General features: G+C 39.1%; 1 protein-coding gene across 2 annotated transcripts; it reads right to left on the reverse strand.

Moving 5' to 3' along the window:
- Positions 1-532: 532 nt before the first annotated feature.
- CHKA (choline kinase alpha) lies at positions 533-22932 on the reverse strand. 2 transcript variants are annotated; one of them, XM_056492960.1, is made up of 12 exons: positions 22487-22900; positions 19162-19273; positions 12170-12223; positions 8319-8432; positions 7568-7701; positions 7198-7302; positions 6795-6853; positions 4670-4757; positions 3657-3765; positions 3079-3185; positions 2690-2771; positions 533-1922 (listed from the first exon to the last, which is right to left on the reverse strand). In XM_056492960.1, the coding sequence occupies exons 1-12, from the start codon at positions 22795-22797 to the stop codon at positions 1863-1865; spliced, it is 1335 nt and encodes a 444-aa protein (XP_056348935.1). In that variant the 5' UTR covers positions 22798-22900; the 3' UTR covers positions 533-1862. The 2 variants fall into 2 exon arrangements, with proteins under 2 accessions (XP_056348935.1, XP_056348936.1); XM_056492961.1 differs by lacking the exon at positions 12170-12223 and having other exon boundaries at positions 22487-22932.
- Between the last annotated feature and the right edge of the window lie 55 nt (positions 22933-22987).

A 22987-nucleotide genomic window follows, 5' to 3' on the forward strand; every position in this document is an offset into this window, starting at 1 on the left:
CAAACAACCCTGGTGAAATTTTCCCAGAAATATGTTCAGTGCTGGGAACAGGGGTTTTCCAAAATAACTTCTGGCCCTTAAATGAAGAAGCCTAGCAGTGAAAACACAGCAGTTCTCAAACAGTAAGACATGAAAATACTGGTAAATCTCAGCTTCTTCCACTCTGGCAAGTACCCTTTGCATTTGGTGGAAAGGCCTATAGATGCTATTTAGTAGTATCACTACTATCAAGGATGTTTATTTTACTAATCAACTGTATCCAATTCAGCCCAGAAATACCTACTTTTCCAGTTAAAGAGAAGGCCCTAAAACTGTGCAGGGAAAATCCTTAATGAGCTGTAGGTGAGGCACTTTGAACATTTGTATCTTTTGTCTTACAGTAAGTAGTTATAGGAGTGATGGGGGTACATGCTAAACTGGGCCAATTACCCACTGAATCACTGCCTTTGCAAAGATCCAACAGAGAGAGATTAAGGCCAGAAATGGCATCTATTTTATCCTGCAGCTGTAACAGACTCAAGAATATCAACAGTGTTTTTAAGTGCTTTATATTTATTATAAAGTATTAATAACAATGTATGGAAAATGATTCTCTGTACAAGAGAATGACAGCTTTTACAAGTTCTGCTATACAGTACATGAAATGCTGCACATTTTTTCAGCCGCTTCAAACAGTATCTGCTATACAAGTCAAAAAGGGTAAACTTAGAAGTTTGTTTATAATACAGTGTGTTAGAAAGCACAAACAAGTAACATTCAAAATAAACAAGCTCCCAAAAATCAAAAGAAATCTTTAGATGGCATGTACACAGATTATACTCAAGTTTCAATATACATGTCATTGTTCCCCACAAGATGCTCCACTTTACTGGATTCCTGGAACATGATGAGAATTGAAGGTGCAAGAAAAGCACCTCTCAAGCCACATAAGAACTGGATGGGCAGAACAGAAATTTCCTGAAGTGTTCTCCACAGTCTTTGGCTCTACTATTACAGCCATATACTGTGGCAACACAAGAAGAGAGACGGGCCTCAGTTACCAGTACTGTCAATGCCAATCCAGTTATCTGGGGAGCTGCTAGAGCAATTCAAGGCACTCTTCCTAGTGCTGCCAGCCTGCAGAACCCCCTGTGCAGGACACAGCATTTTAAGAGAACCAGGCTGGGTTCTTGAACAACATGGAACAAACAGTTCAAAACAAATTCCTTCAGAATGTCCAGTTCAAAGCTCATTCGTACGTCACTTCCCAGGCACACCAGCCTAAGAGGAACATTCATGTGTGTGTCACTAACACTTTAAAGCACACTGCTTCAATGTGTTTAGTTGCTTCTCGTCAAAACGGTATAAGGTATCAGCAGCTTTGAAGATAGTGTTCTTGGGGCATGGTGAACCTAAACTCACAGTAAGATTTTAAGCCTACTTCACAGTTTAGCAGTTGTCTCCTTTGCTTTTCCTTCTCCTTAAGAGGCAGTGTCTACAAAGACTCAGCTTTTACAGCTGTTCCACTTACAACACAAACCAGAAGGCCAACACCCCTCAAAAATGTACCCACAGCAAGTTTGCTCTGATGCACATGGTATGACACTTAATTGTAAGCTTCTCCCATAATACAAAATAGCTCCTAGATTGAAAATATTTAAAGATATTGCATGGTTGTATTTTACTTTTGCCTCCCAATCTCATTCCAGCTATTTACGGAACTGTAAACAAGTAATTTTTATAGTCCTCAGTACTATACACCTGTATTCCCAGGAACTGGAATTCAGTGACACCTTCATTAGAGATACAGTAGCCTAAGCACAGTGAAAGTTCTGTCCAGCTGCCCTCTTCATACAGTAACCAACAGGCCACTCCTTCCACATTCACACCTTCAGCTTTCTCTTCTGATCAAAGTAGGCATCAAATCTGGATAACGCATATTCCTGGAGAAATAAGGGACATTCAGTATTCAATACAATAAACAGCTGTTTTCTTTTTTGGGATGGGGAAACATGAAGGTATTAACTGTGTTACTTTCCTAATCCATCATCTCAATGCACTAATTAGCTCTATTCAGAAGGATAATCTCTCCAGAGGTGTTCTGGCTTCTTAAAATTTCCTCCAGTTTTGTTTCAACTCTAACATAATTAGCTGCTGCCAAAATATCAGAAAAAAACAGGAACTAAAAAGGCCAGGACTTCAGTGAAAACGCTAGCTCCTGCAAGACTTAAAATATTCTGTGTACCTGCCAGTCCTATCACTTTACAGTACACTGGGCAGAGACCAAGAGCCAGACTGATCAGTTTCTCAAGTACAAGCTGCTACATGGCACAGATATTGCTGCACACTGAACATCATCATGGGACAAAGTGCACTTTGAGTATTCAGTTCAAAATTCTTACTGCATGTTGGCCTCTCTCTTGCCTGGGATGTCTTACTGCAGAATAATGCTGCAATATAGCTGACACAAGGCTATTCATTCTCTACATAAACCTGGGAACAATTACTGAAGTTTTTATGATCTTAGATGTTCTTTACATCCTTAAGGAAAGAACACAAACTTAGTAACAAATAGATTTTTAAAAGCCTTACTCCATCTAGAAGATACTAGTTGCTGTGAGAGGCCATTCCATTGCCTTTTCAATAATTTACCATAGGTTATTTAGATTATTCATTTTCAGTTGTGTTAAACTACAATTTAAAAACTTACCAGGTACCCAAACTCAATGGATGAGATCTTTGCTTGTATAATAGACCACAGACCCCAGAAGAAGTGTGATGCAAGGGCAAACCTGAAATTACAGAGTTATTGAAATTAATACCCAGCTAAGTCACAACACCTTATTTCAACATCCTCTTAGAAAAGTATTCTCTTGTTTGGGGATGTCCAAACCTTTTCCGCAAATACGATGCTATAAAAATAATTCCCCATGGAGTAGTCTATTTACTCCACTATTAGTGTGTATCACAATGTTACAGTGTTCTTTATGTTCTTTACCGCATGTAAGTAGCTTTCAATCTCTCTTGGCTCAAGTTTCTCCACCCAGTGAGATATATACAAGTATAGGTCTGAAGATGCAGTTGTACAAGGCAAATTACCTGTTGACTTCTACCAACATTTCTTCTTCTAGTTTGGACTTCTCTTCATTGCTCAGATTTTCGAAGCCATCATGGAATGCAGACAGGTAACTGGAGAGGAAATGAAGCTGGAAGGCAAGTAAACAACCGAGTTACAACTTTTCATCTCAATATATTTGTTTCTTTAGAGCTAGGCAGACCTCCTAATAAATTGGCATTTATTTTTTTTCCAAATACCAACAGTGTTGGAGTTAGCTTTAAGATTAATGGTGTTTCTAACAATCGCTTGAAAGTCTGGTTTAAGAAAAGTTATGTTATTAGGACAGGCAGCATATTGCTGCTGCCAACTAATTTCATAGTTGCAGTCTACAACTACTGGACTTTTTGTGGTGGGTGGCTACACAGCACATAGTAAATACTTTATCCTGAACAGCTAAGTTATTATGATTTTTAAAGCAAACGTAGTCAGGATTAGAGAAAGTATTACGCTTATGGAAGTAATGGAGGAAATATCTTGGGACATAGGAAGTCCAAAAGAACTGAAAAAGAGTTAAGATGTGAAGACTGGACACTGGAATTTAACTGTCTTTTTTGTCTACCTGTTGTTTCTTCGAAGGATATTTAAGAACACTGGCTTTGAAGAATGGGTACTTTTCATACGAGTAATCATACATCCATTCACAGAAGTGATTTCCAATATCAAATCCTCTGAAAAAGAAAAAAGACAAAGTACCTCAATATTTGCAAACTAGCAATCTGGGGTTTTTTTAAGCAAATCCAAAAGCACTGGGCTACCCAGAATTTACTGCAGTTTTGCTGGAGGTAGGGAATTGATAACAAGAAAACTTTTTGCAAGTTATTGTAAAACAGTCAGTAAAGACAGTCAGTTAAGAATGAAAGCTACCAGCTACATGAGAATACTAGACTTTGCTACTGAACTTTATACCAATGGAGACATTAAAAATACTTGAGTATGCACTACATGTCAGTGTGAAGTCAGACATCTCTAATATTGGCATTATTGCAGGCAAAGAGATCATATTCAAAGTTTTCAACATATTCCACTGATACATTATTGGAATTCACTGTTTTATTAGGTTTCAACTACAGTGATGTTTAACCCCAGTGACTGTACACACTTATCCTTAAAAACACTTAACTAGATGGCTGAGGGAAGAAAAACAAGCAAGTTGCATAACCATGTAGTGAAAAACTTGTATTCTCATCTGCATAGACGAAAAAGCCATTAGAAAGGACAGAAGGAAAAAACACAAAAGCAAAGCTGCCCTACATACACACGCACACAAAAATCTACCCTTCTCCTCAGCTTTCCACTAGAAAGAAATTTTGACATGCAAGCAAGAAGCCATTTGTGCATAAACAAGTCTTCTAGCCTGAACAACCAAGGAGGCCGAACAACTTTGCCTCTGCTGTATGCGTAAACTCAACAGCATCAGAACCAGAGCTGTTTTGATTAGTTATATTTGCTAACCACCACTTTCAGAACAGAACAATTCATTAGAATAGCCAAACAATCAGGAGTGCAGCATTTGGCCTCCCTGAGCCATGCAGAAAGGAACACACTCCCATGCTGAAGAGAAAAAGTGTTTACCGGTAATTATAGCTGCTGTATTCAAAGTCAATGAGCATCAACTTTTGGTTTTCTGAATTCTCTCTTCCTTCCAGAAGTAAGATATTACCTGAAAATTGACACAATAGTGCATATTTAATAATGCAGGGAAATCAGAGAAAAGCAATACTGTGTAACTCAAGGAACATTGTTCAGCTAATCCCAGTTATCTCTTATATCTGCACGGAAGAATTATAGGTGTGCTGGTTTTGGCAGGGGTAGTTAACCTTCTTCATAGTAGCTGGCACAGGGCTATGTTTGGATTTGTGGTGTTGATAACACAGGGATGTTTCTGTTACTGCTGAGCAGTGCTCCCATAGAGTCAAGGTCTTTTCTGCTTCAAACCCCAGCCCAAAAAAGGACAGGGGGGTACAGGCAGAGTTGTGAGGAGATACACCTGAACAGCTGACCAGAGGAATATTCCATACTATATGCTCACTGTACAGAATGGGAAGAAGGAGGGAGAGGGGATGTTTGGAGTGGTGGTGTTTGTCACGCCAAGTCACTGTTGTGTGCAATGGGGCCTTGCTCTCCTGGGATGGCCAAATACCTGCCTGCCCAAAAGTAGCAGAGAATTAATTTCTTTGCTTATTTTGCTTTCCCTAATTAACTACCTTTATCTCAGGCCATGAATTTTCGCTTTTACCTGTCCAGTTCTCTTCCCAATTTCACTGGGAAGACTGAGTGGCTCTGTGGGGCTGAGTTGCCAGCTGGGTTTAGTTAAATCATGACAACAGGAAAAGCCAAGTTGCACTGGCTGTTCACCAGCTCCCCAGAAGCTGAGATATATAGCTTTACCTTGTAAAGCTGAAAGCAAGGAAGTTTTTTTTGTTCAGGAAGAGGCAGATTTGTTCTCCCAAAGATCCTCTTTCCCCACTTTAGCTTGCAGCTGACTCAGGTGGCCCTGTCAGCCGTAGCAGTCCTTGCTGCATTGTTTCTTTCCACAGCTTGAGATTCATAAATTTCACAGCATGTCTCATATCTGCATAGCACTATCACCGATCTTGCAACACTTGGGACAGAAACTGCTTTTCAGTAGCCTGAAAGTCAGTCTGATCACTGCTGTTCTAATATGTGGCACAACCACTACCTATACAGAAGGTTTAGGTGATTGCTTATGTGTCTTTCAATTCACATAGTCACTATAATTCATCTAAAAGACATCAAGTCTCTCTCTGTCAAGTTCTGTAGTAGTGTGACCCCCTTTCTGCAGGTACATCTGTTCTCCAACAGAAAAAAACAGTATTTCACACATCCCCCAAACCCCTTGGAGCTTTACAGTTCCCAGCTTGCCTCAGCCCTGTTATGCTCTGACTCCTCCAGCAATGCACCATGCCACATCAGCAAGGAGACCTCAAACTCCACAACTATGGACAACTCACTTTAGTGGCCTTTTCCCCTTGTGCTGCCTATCCTTATGTGTCTCTCCTCCAGGGCAGTTCCTCAGCCTTACAAAGCCGGGACCACTGACAACAACAGTCCTGCACACAGTCCCACTAGAGCATCCTTCCAGCTCAGCCCAGCTTACCCACTGTTCAGGTGACAGGGCACACAAACCCAGCATACCCAACACATCTTCAGCCTTGCTTCCTCCTCATCTTTTTCAGAAACTGGCTCAGGAAAATTGTTATTCCTTCCATGACTCCCAGAAAACACTAAACTGTGGATAAGGTTTTCCTAATGTTTCTTACCAGTACAAGTTAAACTGCCACGTCAAACTACCCTACTCTCCATTTTTACCACTCACTTCTTCAGCATCTTTCCTTTAAAATGACTCAGGTATACCCAACTCCGATCATGTGTATTGCAGCAAAGCAAGGTATGGTTAAACAGAAAACACATAAGAGTCCCATCATCAACTGACCTGTACTAACAGAGCATGAGTACACTCTTGGCTTAACCCAGTCATGACACCAGGGTTCTCTGAAAAATCCTGAAGGGTTGCAGAAGCCCATACTTTGCTTTGGTACTGTAGCCCACCAGAGTGCACAGGCTGCTTCTTCAGGGCAGTACCTCTATAACATGGCTACCTCTCACAGAGCAAACAAGTAACCAGAAAAAGTTCAACAGTACATCACTGAGCAATACTGAAATATTAGCAGCTTACCCTCTTGACAGTCATTGTGGCAAAACACAACTGGTGAAGAAGTAGCTTCAAGCATAGCTCTAGAAAAAAGCAATAGAGCATCTTTTAAGTAACAAATCAGAGTTCAGTTCCACTTCCAGGTAATTTCGTTGTAAGATTTTGAAACACTATTCCCTCCCAGCAACAGCCTATTTTCTTAACTATGAACAAAACATCAGCACAATGAAGTTTGACTTTGTGATCAGTAAGTCAGTAAGCAAGTTCATCACAGATAAGACTCAAGTTGGTCACAGAACCAAAACATCTCTGGCTTGCCAAGTAAAGTGAATATAAAGTGTTATACTGTATAACATGTCTGAACAAGCATACAGAAATCCATCCAGAAACCGTGGAGATAAGAAGATAGTAGTAGACAAAAGCCTACCTTAGATTTTTCATTTCCTGGGGGAGATTGTAACTGAGAAGTTTGTTGAGTTTTCTGGTTTGGGATTCTCTGGTAAATTTAATTCTCAGCACTTGATTTAGATACCTGTTAAAAAATACAATAATACAGGATTTGTAATGACGAGAATATTATTTTTCCCATACTATGATACCATTTAAACAAAAATCGAGGAAGTTTGAAAGTTACTAAAGAAAAATTATTGTTCTTCAAGGTAATTGAAGTCCTTCATGTGATAGTTTCTGGGTACAGTGAAAGCCTGTGTTCTCAGGCATCCAGGAAGAATGATCTGCTTATCAAAACTACAACAGGTCTCCTTTTTCCCCCCCCCATAAAGCATTGCATAACTTACTTTTCCATTGTTCCAAAAAGCCACTTAGGTTCCTTATTAAATGGCATTTTCATGCCATGAAATCTGGCCATCTTCTCAGCTATTTCAGCAGATATGTCAGGTAAGCTTAGTTCTTCAGTGTTCAGTTTCCTGCTCTGTAATAAAATACAGTATTCTTAAAACACAGTTAATTGATGAGTTACAGAACTGTGATTAAACACTAGCATTAGGCTATATGCAGTATAGTGTGTAATACTAGCATAGTACTCAAGCAACACTTTTTTGCTCACAGATGAACTTACAAAGTTTCTGCCTTTGGAAAAGCTGTTAGCCAGCCCTACTTACAACTTAATCAATTCACTTCTAGATTCAAGACCTGGGGAGTATCACATCTCACACTAAGAATATCTTCAAAGCAGATCAAGTATAAATATTTAAGAACATCAAAAGCATCTGCTCTTGTTGCTGTTAAAGGGAAGTGTTACTCCACAGCTTCTCCATGCTATGTTTGGTATCTAACAGGCTTTTTATCTTCATTTATTAGCCTCTGCTAGAGTAGAAGTGTTTTTAGATATCTCCCCCTGGCAAGAGTCTACAATGGGGCTCTCCAACACCCACTCTAACTGTATCAAATTACAGCCAGCAATTATTGCAGGCAGCCAAGTATTCCATTCCCACATCCCTGTTTTTCTGGGCAGTCCAGAGACCTTCTTGTCATGATCAATTAAAACAGCTTCCAGCAACCCACTAACTAATTGAGACCAGGACTTACGGGAATGAATTCCTCCAGTCGCCCTTGTGGGAAGATTCCATACAGCTTTGGGCCAAGCGCTCTCTCTGCAAGAATGGCAAACATAACACTTTCCAGAACCATGGCTTCTGCCCCCTACCAAAAGAATTGAAGTATTAGTTGGTGCTTGCACAGAAATTAACTTTAGCATAATAGCTAAACTGTTACCAATGAGAAATTTTAGGGTTAGCTTTGAAAAGACTCAATATTTTACTAATCGGTTTCTTGACTAACAAGTTTTAGTCAGCACAGGAGCAATACAAGTATTTTGCTTTCAAATTTAGAGCTGGAGAGGAAAGTCTGTTACTTAACAGGTACTGTTGGTGAGCCAGGTCAAAGAAAACTGAAAAAAAAAAAAAAAAACCAAAACACCCTCTCCTCTGTAACCTGTAGGAACTCTGCAAATTCATTTCCTGGTGAGTTCATCCCACTGAAACACAGCAATAACAAATATTATCCTATATCAGCTATTTTAACACTCTCCAGAACACTGCCTCTCAAAAGGAGATTTTAGCTGCTCAAGTGAATGAAGTGAACAAACAATAAATTCTGTTTTTATTGAATAGAACAACTTCTAATTTAGAAGAATGACTTATATTTTCCTTCCATTAAGCACATTTTAAGTATTCCTTTTTTTTTTTCAAATGAGGAAGTAATTTAAGCTCCTGCTAAGGAACATGTATGTGTGAATAAACGTTCTTCCCTTTCTACCAAACGTACCTCAAGTTTCAGTAACTTATCTACTACATTGACGTAAGATTGTCTCACATCAATAGGCTTGGTTCATAACAGTGACAAGCAGACTGCTTTTTAATATAAATGCTTAAAAATTAATAGAAATATGAAATATTTAATCTCAAAAACACAATTAAAAATCACTCAAGTGTAGCTTTCTGGATGGGTAAGATTATCTGTAAGTAAGCAGAGGTCACATTATAAATCTCTGCTTCTAGAAATTATGTTCAACAAAATCCAGCTCTGCTTAAATCCAAAGATCTGCCAAGCCTCTGCCTACTTTTGAGCAGCTCATCTTCAAGTCTGACCCATAACATTTAAAAGGGTAAGAATGAACAGCACAATATTAAGAAAGCTCTCAGGTATCTCTGCCCACAGATCTTTTTGCACTATTGCAGTCAACACAGCATCAGACAGTATATAACTCTATACGAGTTCCACTCTTGAGTACATTCCAGGCAGCACTTGATAAATTATTTTTATTATTGTTCCACACATTATTCTGCGATATTCAAGAAATTCTAGCATTTCATATTGAAGTGTAGTAAAGACTCATGTAACTGTGTTCTGAAGCACAGACTTAAAGACCATTTGCACATTAATGTATTGCATCTATGTTCCCCACCATTTTTTCATCTCAGTTCCTCAAAGCACAAAATGCTTTATCCACTAATACACCAAAAAATGTTTTTAATAATTTCACATGCCCTCATCATCACTGGTCTTGAACTCTTTCCATTCAGTTCTGAAACATAATGCCAAGCACCAAAAAGGAAATTAGTTACAAGCCACTGAATGCCCACTGTATTATTAATCAACACTGACATGGACTGCACCTGGTAAAACATCAGGCATTTTGAAGTCTGTTCCCATTAAGGTGTCAGTTCCTTGTTTCCATATCTTACTGAAACGCAATTCACTATCCTTGGATCACAGGAAGCATAAAAAATCCAGTTATTCATTAAGGCATCTCTTCATACATCAGAAGTGCAAAAACTAGAAGAAGTTCCTCTATTGAAACCAAATGGTTATTTGAGCACAAGTCCAATGAGAGTTTTGGAACAACACCATCCACGTAATCTCAGGCACAAAGACTTCTCCTTCATAATACCCAAGGGACCTTTTACCAAGTCTCCACTCCATACATTACTGTCAAACACAGGATAGGTGTGGAAATAAACTACTAAAAGGACATGAAAAAATTATATAGCATACTTCATTTGGACACTGAATAAATCTAGGTATCTGATGCTTCAGATTAATGTTCAACTGATGACTTTAAAGAATCAAGCATTGTAACTAAGGAAGTTATTACCTCAGTGCCTCCAAATACTTTGCAATACATTCATGCTGCCAAGACAACAACCTGTTATTTTAAGATCTAAAGCTCTCAATTTTGAGAAGTTCCAGATTCATCCATAAGCACTTGTATTTAGATTTCTGGAGAAAATTGGACCACTCAAGTTTTTAAAGGAATACTTAAAGATCAATGTTTTGTTTCAAACCTAACAATTAAAAAACTTGTTTACAAGACTTTCCCAGGACACAACTCCTATATAGGCAAGGATATATCAGAAGTTCTTCTACACTTCAGTTGGAACTGAAGCTTCTGCTTTTTTCCTGCTTCAACAAAAATTTCACTATAAAATACACAAATTAGGCATATTCTAAGGAAAATTACTGCAAATTATAGCAAAATCAAAGCAAAAGAAATAAATTCCTGCTAAAAGGCCTTATGAGCTGACAAGAATATCCAATGTTTAGACAATTGTCACACCCCAGGCAGCTCAGAAGCTAGAATGCTTTTGCTAGTGAGCCCAGAATTTTATTCTCTCTAAAGGAGATCATCTTCTCTCAACCTAGACAAGAAAATTAACAAATCCATCCTGACAGTAATTCTTGAGAACACTGATTCAACAGTGAAGTTTCAGCACTATGAGATTAATAACAGAAAACAACTATCAGCAGAAAATTAGTATTTTCAAGCAACAAATACCACAAGTGAAGTTCATTTGAACTTCAGTTCTGAAGTTCAAAACCTTGTTTCCTGTACTGCAAAACTTCTATGAGCTTCTGTCACCAGGGTGGGGCTTGTTTGGACTTTTGTTTTCTTTTATGACCTTTTTTTTTACAGGATTGTGGTAGAGGAGAAATCAAGCCATCTCATTTTTTCATCTTTGAAAAACCTGAGGTATCAAACCAGTACATTTTTCAGTTCAATCTTGGTTCAACTGATTGAAGCTGTTCCAGTAAGCTGAAACAAAGTTCAACAAAACTTCAAAAGCAGTCATTCAACAACAAAAAATTTAAAACCAGCTTCAAGTCACTAGGGAAAAATACCCCCAAACCAAATAAATGCTTGAAAATGTTTCAGATCGCACTGCCAGAAGGCAAAAATTAAAAGGGGAGAAAAGCAGCACTTATCAATTGAGTAAAATGTACTTTTCCCTAGTCACTGCCAAAATCATTACAGAGCTGAAAACAGTACATAACCAAGGCATCTGGCTAGCATGCTGCAATGTTATCCCTTGCTGAAAAAAATACTGCCACAGAAGAAATCTAAATTACCAAATCCCATTCACATGACTTTATGAAAAGATACACTCAGCTAAATATGCTTCAGGAAAAGAAATTATTCCAAATGTAAGAACTTTAAAGTTTGCAGAGCAGAGATGATTCAAGCCCAGTGCTAATCAGGAACACTTGATGTTCAAGAGCAAGTTCTTTTCAGCTCCATTTACTTTCCTCAGAGAAGCTCATCAATGTATTAAAAAATTAGGGATTAGGTAAATGAAAGAATTGATGTTCACCTACTTAAGTGTCTAATACTAGAAACAGCAGTACTGACACCAATATTCAAAATGGAAGAAACCATTTAGGGAACTATTTCTTCATAATGTGGGATGCTTGAATCTTTGCAAACTGTTCAGACACTCACAATGTTGCTTCTGTGAGCAAATATATTTCTTTTCTTCATTACTCATTACATTTTCTAGACACAGTCCAGATGGAATAACTACTGGTGTAAAACAAGCACGATCACCACATTTCCCTATAATCTATAACATTCTGTGAAAAAAGCAAATTTTATTACTCACTTGCAAGTCATTTTCCTTCTGAGACTGTACAGACTCTCCCTTATTACAGGACCTCTATGAATGAGAAAAAGCAAACACAATGAGAAGATGAAATTTAAAGTTATTAACCTGCAACCACGAACAAAGGGAGTAGAAGTACCAGCTACAGTTAACTAAAAGTCTCAACACTGCCTTGGATCTGTGACAGCTACAGCACTAGTATCCATCTGACCTCTGACCACCACACTTTCAACAATTCCAAAATCTTTCAAAAGGATGTGCCATGAGACCAAGCCACTTGTGTAAATACCTGATTTTCACTTATATTTTTATTGTTTTCCAGTCTTTCAAAACAAGATCTCAATGCACCATAAGCTCAGAGGAACGTTTTTAATTAAGAGAAAATTAAGTCCCTCTGCATGACATCTGGGATGAGATTCTTCCAGCCAAAGCACTTGAGACGCATTACAGAGATTACATAAAAGCCTTAGAAGGACTATTGGAAGAGGTATGTTATGAAGGTTGCAAAGCACTTCTTTTGCTTATTACCTTATTTTCCAAATTTCTTGTGGCTAGAATTTCCTTATTTAGAGTGTGTTGTCTTGGCTATATGTCCAGTGTACTACTGGTTGTGCAAATCCAAGATTTAGAATGAATTGCCCATGCAAGCTAAAGGTGTCTCAGTAGGAGACACAGTATACTAGCAAAACTTTAACAAGTTCCATGCATAATGTATTATGCTAGGGTTGTTAAGAGTCATTATAAAGCAGTTTCAGAACATTAAACCATATTCTCAGCAATTGAACCCTCAATGGCACATGCTTTTAATAGAGCTGCACGTTTTGAAATTCAAGATCTATTAAAAACCTTGTCCTTTAAAGGGCTTGAAGGTAAGGAGAAGAGAAAGCAAATATCTGCTTAGAATTAGTGACAGTTTGTGGCTGCTATTTATGTTGCAATTCCACCACTGACTGTTTAAACCAGACTAGCTTTAGACTAGCCCATAAAGGCAGCCTGCATCTCCACCTTCTGAACACAAACATTGCATTCACAGAACCATGTGCATACCTTCCTGTTCCAAAGCTAACGTGTCCAAAACAGGGGTGGAAATATGAACTTAATGGAATACAGTTAAGCAACACCAGCTGCCTTAAGTACAATACAACAATCTAATGATTTACACAAGCTCTGCAGTTACAGTATTTCGGAAGCTATAGAAGAAGGATAGTTAACAACAATCCATGGTCTTTCAGCAAGTACTTCCCATAACACTACTACATAAGTTTAAAACAAGACAATATGGAAGATACTATTTCTTGATATTACTTTCAAGGAAATTAAAAAAAGTCCAAACATATTCACTACAGCTAAATATGTAACTACTCATTAGCATTAAAATCATTTATGGAGGGCTTCTCTGAACAAGCATGTTCTACATCAATACCACTCATTTTTCTTGAACAGACAGAAAGTTACTCACCATTCAGGAGTCTTTCCTGATAAATGGTGCTCTCAGAATGGTTCATTTCAATCAGAAGGTAAGCACGTTAGATTTTCCCTAGAACCTGAACTGGCATCTGCTTTCCAGAGGTCATACTGTATAAAGAGCTAGCCAGTTCCAAGAGTCCACCTCAAATTAGTGTTGGAGACAGGCTAATGGCATCTTCTGTGCCATTAGAAAGGAACAGTTAGAGCTGTACTGCAGAGTCATCACAAGAGGAGACTTCCGCAGCATCCCTTCCCTCTTTTCTGTTCCCTCAGCATGAAGCATTACTTTCCAGAAGAAAATGAATACAGGTATGCAAATAACTTGCAAATATGAATGGGAGCTTGGAGAGGATCAGTCTTCACAAGTGGCTATGTACTCAGCCTAGGATTAGGAAATTCTTCACTATATATGGGCAAAGAGAACAAAGCAAGCAGGATGCAATATTATGTACCAGAAGTTTAAGAGTTTAACAGATCAAAGTAGTATAATTTGATTATTTCCTGATTCCACAATCACCTCTGAGAACAGTGGTTTAAAATGAGGCATCTGATAATTTGATCAACCTATTTAGCTCATTTGTTCTTGGTGAAATCCATCAATTTCAGTTTTTCCGTAACTCTAATAGCTAACTCCAACTAATGTCCAATTCTGGGAGCTATGTACATCAACAGAAATGAGACAATTTTAATTACCTGAAAAAGAGAATCACTGAGTAGTTGCTAGAGCTTTTTAATCCATCTCTCTACATGGAAACTAACTAGAAATGGACATATGTTCCACAGCCTCAAGATTTCTTAAAATATTTGTTCAGAGCTTTTCTTGTTGTGGGAAGATTTATTCTCAAAGCCCTGAGAAAGTTCACTACAGTTTTAGTAAGGGAGGACAACTATATTTAATAGAAGTTGTTTAGAGTCTAACTTATGATCATGTAAATTGATTTCAATGCAGGATACAAGATAAAAGTCCTAGAATGGGAAACAGGCCACATTGATCTGTGCTCAGATGACCAGACAGTGTTTATACATCTGGCAATTTGATACAGAAAACTGAGTTCAACATTTTCTTCCTAATGCCCCCAATTTATTTCTTTTGTAGCTGAAAAATGAAGTCTCTTACCAAAAACCCAAATGATGCTTGGCTAGATAATTCTGTACAGAGAAGGAACTTTTATCTCTTTTCTTTCATACATAACTTTGAGCGATGCTCACAAATTTATATATAATACAACTCAGTTTTTCTGAGCTTACTCAGCTTTAGTTTTCAATACTTCAAAGTACCGCAATACTTTGAATTAGATAAATCCCTAGGAATTCAGATCTTGAATCACAACATTACAAAGAATTGCCTCAGAGGTTAGAGCTGACCTGTGCAGTAGAAACTTTTCTAGAAGCTGTTAGCAGACATCAATTTGAACTTCACCATATGGAACAAAACCAGCTTTAGATTCAGCAGTAACAACTTCTGCTTCTAAGGATCTGCCATTGATCACTTGTCTCAGTCAGATCTGAAGGAACTGATTAATTTGCTGAAGCCCTAAAAATCTAGCATGTGAAGAATTCCCAATTCAAGCTCTACAAAAGCCACAACTCCAATCCTCTACATTTCAAGTTACCATTCTGTTATGAGGGAGCAGAGAAAAGGACGGGACATTTTTGATATTTTGTTATTGCTGTAAACATTTAGATGCACAGACAGTAGCTGGTGCTACTTAAGGCTTACTTTTAAACAATGAAATCCAGTACTAAAGAAAATGAAAGCTGTAGAGAATGCTCCACTTCAGAGATCTCATACTATACCGTGAATCGTGTCTGTCACCTGGAAACCAGAGTGCTCTAGGCACGATCGCATGGGCAAGCCTGCAGCAGAGAACACATGCATATACAACTAAAGTGGTACATTACCCCCAGAACACCCTTAATGCCACCCAACACAAATATATCCCCGTAAGAGGTGCTTGGTTTCTTTCAAGCCGTCTGCCAGTGCCAGGGATTTGTAGTTACTCCATGCTACAAACAGACATGGACACCAACAACCACAGAAGACGTTGATAATTACAGTTACACAGCAGTCTGCATTTTATTTAGTTACACAAAATAAAAGGCAGCAAGGCAGGTATGGAAAAAGATTTTCCACAGAACTGTGGCAACCATTTGTACTCATTTTGCATCTGCTCACATGGAAATTGAGAGACCAGAAAGGAGCATTAGGTATACTGGTTTGTTTTTGCTCATTTGTATACAAGATTTTGTTTTGGCTGTTGTAAACTAACAGAGCCCCAGTGAGTCAGAGTTCAAGGTTCTTTTGACATGTGTAAAAGAATGGGAATCAATCCCTGAGTTACTTTTGATAGATGAACTTGAAATTTCACCTTAATTTGAGCTTATTTTTTGTTGATGCCACCTTATATTGAAATCCTATTAGCATTTTCAAGATGCTGTTTTGAATTTAAGTAGAAACACTATAGTGATATGAATATGAAATCCAATTTTAAAGTCTGGACATTAAATGGCATATTGTTTGATAGCCTTTTGTTTCAGTTGTTAACACTAATACAACCAACAGTTAAAGACATTTTGTCAAAAGGTTTACTTTCAATGCTCCTCTTTAAATTTAGCAACTAAACTGGAGCAAGAATAAGTGAAGCAGAGTAAGACATTTCCCTTTTTTCAGTGTAGGACATATCTGCATTGTGCCTCAAACATTGGAGTTTTAATGTGGTTAGTACTTTAACCTGTCACAAGTACAATACTCGTCTTAAAAAAAAGCTCTGCTCAAGGATATACTCAAGAGAAGTCCTTGATTTATAAACATCCATGCCAGTGCGACCATTCATAATAATGGCCGAGCCAGCACAGTTCATCTCCACCCAGCTCCCCCCAAAACAGTCATGCACACAAAAAATTGGCTTAAACATATCAGCTATGACAGAGGAAGGCACAAAGCCTTCCCTGTGTGGCAGCTTTAGCCAGCTGGCATGGTTTATATTGGATGAGTTTCATGTACTGACATTTGTGTCTTCCAAGAGTCATAATAAGCAAACTGGAGCTATTTTCAAACTGCAAAAAAGGTTCCTTTAAAAGGTGGCTCAAAGAATTATGGTGCCAGTATCATTCATTCTTAAGTTAGTAATCAGGGATCCATTTTTCACTTGTATTCAAAATTTTAAGTTAAACTTGTTTCTACATGTACAACAATTTGGTGCAGGTTATGATAGATACACAGTATTTACAGTAAAAGGATAAAGAACTGATATCACTGGTTTGTGCTCCAATTTCAACAGAAGGTAAAAATGGACAAGAGTTAAAACATGCTACAAAGGCTCAAACAAACAAATGGTAACTACTAATACCCAGTGGCAGTTACAATTAAGTCATTGAGAATTAAGTTGTGATTTTAGCATAGGTCTCAAAACTCAACTTACTTAAGCAGTGCTCCTTAATTTCTACAGTGTTTTTAACTTAAGCAACTTTACTAAAAAATGTAAAATTACTCCCACTTAACAGGCTTGTCATAACATTCTGCTTATGCCACCTAGAAACTCATAGGAATACTATGTGAGGTTTTCAAAACACCAATAAAACAGTTTGCTTATATTTTAACTTGCATTTAAGGTAAAGGGGCTGGAAGAGACAAATGTTTGTTGACAAAAATTGTGAACCTCAATGCAATCAAAGTTTTACCTGGGGACTTTCTCTGCTTACTTAATCATTAGTGAACTGCACCAACAAGAGCAGTCATTTCACTGCCACTATGGAAATAAAGGAAGTTAGACATCTCAAAAGATCCTTCAACACCAAGAGCAGAAAGGTTAGAAAGTTATGAACACACTTTCAATTTTCAAACCAAATTAGTTCTGATTTTAGAGTCCAAAAATTTATTTTGATTTCTTCAGTGGATAGCGGCAGAGAAGAGGCAAGTTTAAAAATACCCTGATGGAAGAAGAGGGCAGCCAAATTCTAGAGTCCACTTTATTTTTCCTTTGAAAAATAAGGGAAAGGCCATATTTCTTTACAGCTCTTGGGAAACAGAAGCTCTACCACTTCAATGGCTTTACAGCCCATGTTCCTACTCAAGCTTTCTACATATTAACTCCGCATTACATTGAAACCATTAACAATTCTTAAAAAGAACCCCAACTCAGCATCAATCCTAGGAGTCATTTCGAAAACAAAGTTTCACACTACCCTTTTTTTCACTCTGCTTTTAGTTTCTCTTTAAAACTAAAGACTATTTAAGCTGGAATTACTGAACTTCCACACACTTGTTTAAGAGTTTAACTTTCCCAACACACATATGGTGCTGTAACCAAGAAATTCATACTATTCCAAACCACTAGAATATTTTGCATATTTCTGGTAAAGTTTGTTACCACGGGAAAGTTAACAACTCACTTAATATAATAAAGGAACACTTCAAAATCAGTAAAGCAACAGTATCTAACAAGACTTTTAATAGTAAGCTTGGTCAAGACAGCAGAAGCAGAAAGAATGGGTTGAAATTTCAGGAACAGAAAATCTTCTGCAGATATTGGATCAGTTGTTCAGAGCAAGTGACTGAGTACTGGAAAATATAAAATTAATGGATAAAAAACCACACCCTCCAAGTCAAATGGAAGCAATTGCCAACACACAGATATAATGGTATGAAGCTGCAATTTCTCATAAGGTTAAACACTTACGTTATGATTGCTTATTTACAATATAATTAAGTGTGTAGCAGAGATGGATAAGAAAATCTGCTGTACAGTCCTAGAGTAACAGTCTGTCAGCTTTAGAAGAGACCCATTTACAAGATAGCCTTGCTTTTAAATGTTACTATTTGAAACAGATTTGCCAACCATTTCACTTAAGGTGTGACAAATTTCAATACTATTTACATTTTACTGACCAAATAAAAGTAACATTAAAAGAGTTCAACAACACATCTGGTTAAGCTTCTATGCCAGCTATAAGGCATTTCACGCATTCAGGAAAGCATGACTTGGAATGAGATGACTGTACAGTATTGATGTTCACGCTTCATTCTTATTCTAAAACTAGAGATCAAATTTTCCAGCAGCACAATTACCCATGATATCTAATAAAATGCCTGAGCAGTGTAAAAGTTTAACAAAACCTTCAACTAATCTCCAGGACTGGTAAGTGCTAGCTACCAAGATTAAAATTAAGCAGTTTCGTCTCTTGCAATCTAGCTAGTTATGTCAAAGTCCTACATTCTGTACAGAAGCAAATTTTTCTGAAACACCACAGTCCAAACTTAAGACCATAAGCAAAACATTAGTACCCAAACAACCAGCAAATGAGCCTTCAGCTAAGTCACGCCAGTCAGGATCTGTGTAGAAAGGTGTGTAAGTTCTAGACAATAACAACAAAGAAAACTGCTTTCAGCTTGCAATCTACTCCCCACCAGAGAAACATTATTCCCTAAAGGATAATGCTGCGTAGTGTCACAAATGAAGATCTCCAAACACATTATAGTGAAGCTACAGAAACCCTCCCACTCCCAAAGCACTCTATGTACTCACCATCTGCAAGATTGCACCGTACAAACGCAGGAGAACTTTCCGTGGTTCATCTGCAACTGTCTCAATGGTATCAGGTAGCGAGCACTGAAACAGCATGTTGCTGAGGCCACCTCTGGAGACAGAGAAATACATTCATTAACTAACTTGGATAAGCACACCTTGTGTTTTCAACAGATTAGAGGTGCACTAAACATCCTTTTGTATTATCCTCTAATAAGAATTTTCCAACAGTACCAATAACTCATAGTATATGAGACCTCGATAAAACAATGGCAGCTTCATGCTTCTTAATGTACAATTCACCACCCTGAGCTATTGACCCAAATCACAGCTCAAGCTATTAAAAAATGGATGTAAAATGCCACAACTATGTAGACCTAAGTATCCAGCCTCAGTGATGCTGGAGTCTTGTCAGATATACTTGGCTGCACAAGCAAAACAATGGCAGAATAAGTTTAAAACTGTGCAGTGAATATAAAACTCCAAGTTTGAATTAAGAGCTGCTATCACTGGGATTGACAGCTACAAAATTCAGCTAATAAAGATTTAACCTGACTATTTGTGCTACAGCATTGCTGATGAAAGTCTTATTTCTGCTGCCTTTTTTTTAGGGACACATTTCCAATTTGAAAATTTACAATTCAAGCAGTTCTTTGTTTGAATTAAGTTGCTCATGTATTCAACAAATCCAAAATCACACTCAGTTTCTCTGACCTAGTATCTATCTAGATTGAGAAAGCTGTGGAAAACAAAGCAATTGTCGTCACTCTTTCCTGTAAAAATACTGTTGGTAAACAGCAATTACATGAAAAAAACAGCGTGTTTGTGTATCATCTGAGTGACTGAAGCATAGATTTTCAAGATAAACACAAACTGAGTTTCTAAGTTTCTTAATGTTTTTAGTCCCTAAGAACACCCATCTACTCAATCCACATTTCCTTTACTGCACTGCCTTTCTGCATTCTTTTAATTATGTTAATTAATGAAATTTTCAAATTTTCCTTCTGCAAGTGATTTTGCCTACAACATAATAATAATACCTTGCAGTGATCTTGGATTACAAGAATCTACAGCAGATCCAAAATGTAGTGGTTAAAATGCAGTTCTCAGTCCTAACCTGACATTCCTTTCAATGCTTTTTCAAATATTCTTCTGGGCTGTCTTTCAACACAGTGGGGACGCAGAAAAAACTTTCTGGGAAAAAAAAATGGCTACCAAGAAGGAGACAGGGGCTGGCCTACATATCCAAAGTCAACAACTGAGAAGAAAAAAAGAAATCTCAAGAAAACAGGGTAAAACAGCAGCTGCACAATATGCTTAAGAAAGGAGACAAAAAAGAACCAGGTGGCTTGGCAGGCATCCAAAAAAGGATGTTTAGAGACAAGATATGAAGAAACTTTGAACCATGAAGGTGAACAGGTTGGAAAAAACCCCAAGAGACAGATGGAAAGGATATCAAAGGAAGAGCAGAGCCAGCTATTCAAAGGCAATCTGAACATTGCTTAGTTATACTAACTACACTTCTGGCTTCATCCAAACTGTGCTAGACAGATTTTTGTGAAAAAAACATTTGTCACCTTCTCTAAGCCTCTGACAAAACTTTGGTGAAAGTATCAATAATTAAATAGAAGAACAAAGCACACTGAAAAATACTTCACAACAAACACTGGACTAAAGCTCAAGAATCTGTATAGTTATATGACTTAAACAAACGCTCAGTCTGCACAGTGTGTGAAAGCCCAGAAATTCTTTTTTTATACCAGACAAGCCAAAGTGGAGTGTCTTAGTGATGCTGAACTTCATTAAACAGAAGTTTCACTATAGCAGTTAAGACTTCAAATGTTACCTGGAAAAGTTAGAGGAAATCCATACAGGAGCATAATAAAAGGCACTGTTCTTCTGAAAGGTCAATAGACTCAACAGCTTGTTTAAAGGTCAAAAGGGCACATCTCACTCATACAGACAAAGCTTTACTGACAGTTGTTCAAGAACATGATTTTACAATGTTAATGGACACATTGGAGAATTCACACTGACTGAAACCAGAATCAGCAAACTGATATGATGCAGCTTCCAGAGATGAAAGTGGTGAGAAGACTTTTGCCAAAAAAATCCCAACTACCAATTAACATGGCTTTATACATTCTTAAGTTTCTGCTCATCTTTTCTTCTGCCAAATTTGGAAACCACCAAGCCACTTTGAAGTGGTATCTCACATGAGAAGTTTCCAAGAAATGCAAAGATAACTGTGCTAAAATGTAAGGCTTTGGAAAATAGGTACCAAAGTCAGCAATACACACTAATACAGATGGAAACTTAATTAAGCAATTTAAACTAGACATATCAGACTAGTCTACTATTTAGGAATTGTATTGGTTTTGTAAAAATTCTCTCCTTTCATTAACTCCTTATGATCATGTCAGTTGAGGAGAAACGATCTAGAAAAACAAATACTACCTGCACTGGGTCTCAGTGAGTTGCTGATTTTTCAATATGGCTTTTAAAATAAATTTAGAAATGAGCGGGATGTGTTTTAACTATACTTTCATATATCAGAGCTTTGTCAACTGTGTATGCTCCCTTAGATACCTAGGATAGATCTGTGCATGTTTTGTGTACAGACAAAAGTAGAAACATTGGGAAAGCAAACTGACAACAGTATCCTTTGAAACTGTCCCTGACTCTATGCTTGATCAGGTAGAATGATCAGTCTGGAAGATGTGAGACAAATGGTGCGTAAAGGGGAAACTCTGAACTAACATCGAAATAAAAGCGAACTAAAGCGAAATAAAGAAGCTATTTAATTCTGCAAAGAAGGCAAAGATCTCCAACACATTACATCATATGGCTTACAGAACGTCGTCAATTTACATATTCCTGCTGCCAACGTGCTGAGTCACAAGCACTCGTTACTGTGTGCTGTAGAAGATGACTCACATCACCGGTACACGGCGTTTACCTGATGACTTCCCAGTGCGGAGCAGCCAGGGCCAGCCCAGCTGGATCCTTTCCCGGCAGAGCGCTCGGGGCGCGGTGCAGCGGTTTCTGCCGGCTGCATCCCTCTCACGGCCGGGCCGGGGCCCCTCCCCCGGCGCGGGGCCGAGACGGGGCCGCCGCGATGCCGCCGCCGCCCCGCACCGCCACCCGCGCCGGGCCGGGGAGCGCACCCGGCACCGCCCCCGCTAAACCCAGCTCGGGAGCGATTTAAAAGAAGAAAATGAAATTAAAGACGGAGCACCTCGCCTCCCCCGCCCGGGTCGGCTCGGAACCGCAGAGCGGCCCCGTTCCCGCCCCCTGCAGGAGCCACATCCCCCTCCGCGCTGACCTGATGGGGCTGATGCACAGCTGCTCCTCCCGCAGCCCCCGCCAGGCCCCCGGCAGGAACTCCTTGCACCACAGATACGCCCGGCGCCGCGTCCGGGGGTCGAGCGGCGGCGACTCCTCCTCGAGCGGCGGAGGCAGCGCCGGGGGCGGGGTCGCGACACCACCGCCTCTGCCCGCCGCGGTGGGATCCTTCCCCTCGGGCTCGGGGTGAGCCAGGGGCGAGGGCGGCTGCCCGGCCGCGGCGGACCCGCGGCCAAGAAGGAGCCCGAGCGGGGACGGGTCGGCGTCGCCGTTGCAGAACTTGGTTTTCATGGCGCGGCGCGGGGGGGGCGCGGTGGCCGTTGGGGCGGCGGGTGGGGGTGGCAGCTCGTGTGCGTCCCTCCACCGTCAGCGCCGGCGGCGAGTGAGCTCCGCGCTCGTGCCCGGCCCCCCTTTTTATACGGCGTCTCGGCACGCGGGCCCGCTCGCGCCTCACGCTTCACGCCCGTTTGCCTGTGATTGG

The sequence above is a fragment of the Oenanthe melanoleuca genome, chromosome 5 (assembly GCF_029582105.1).
Source record: "Oenanthe melanoleuca isolate GR-GAL-2019-014 chromosome 5, OMel1.0, whole genome shotgun sequence".
Taxonomy (NCBI): Eukaryota; Metazoa; Chordata; class Aves; order Passeriformes; family Muscicapidae; genus Oenanthe; species Oenanthe melanoleuca.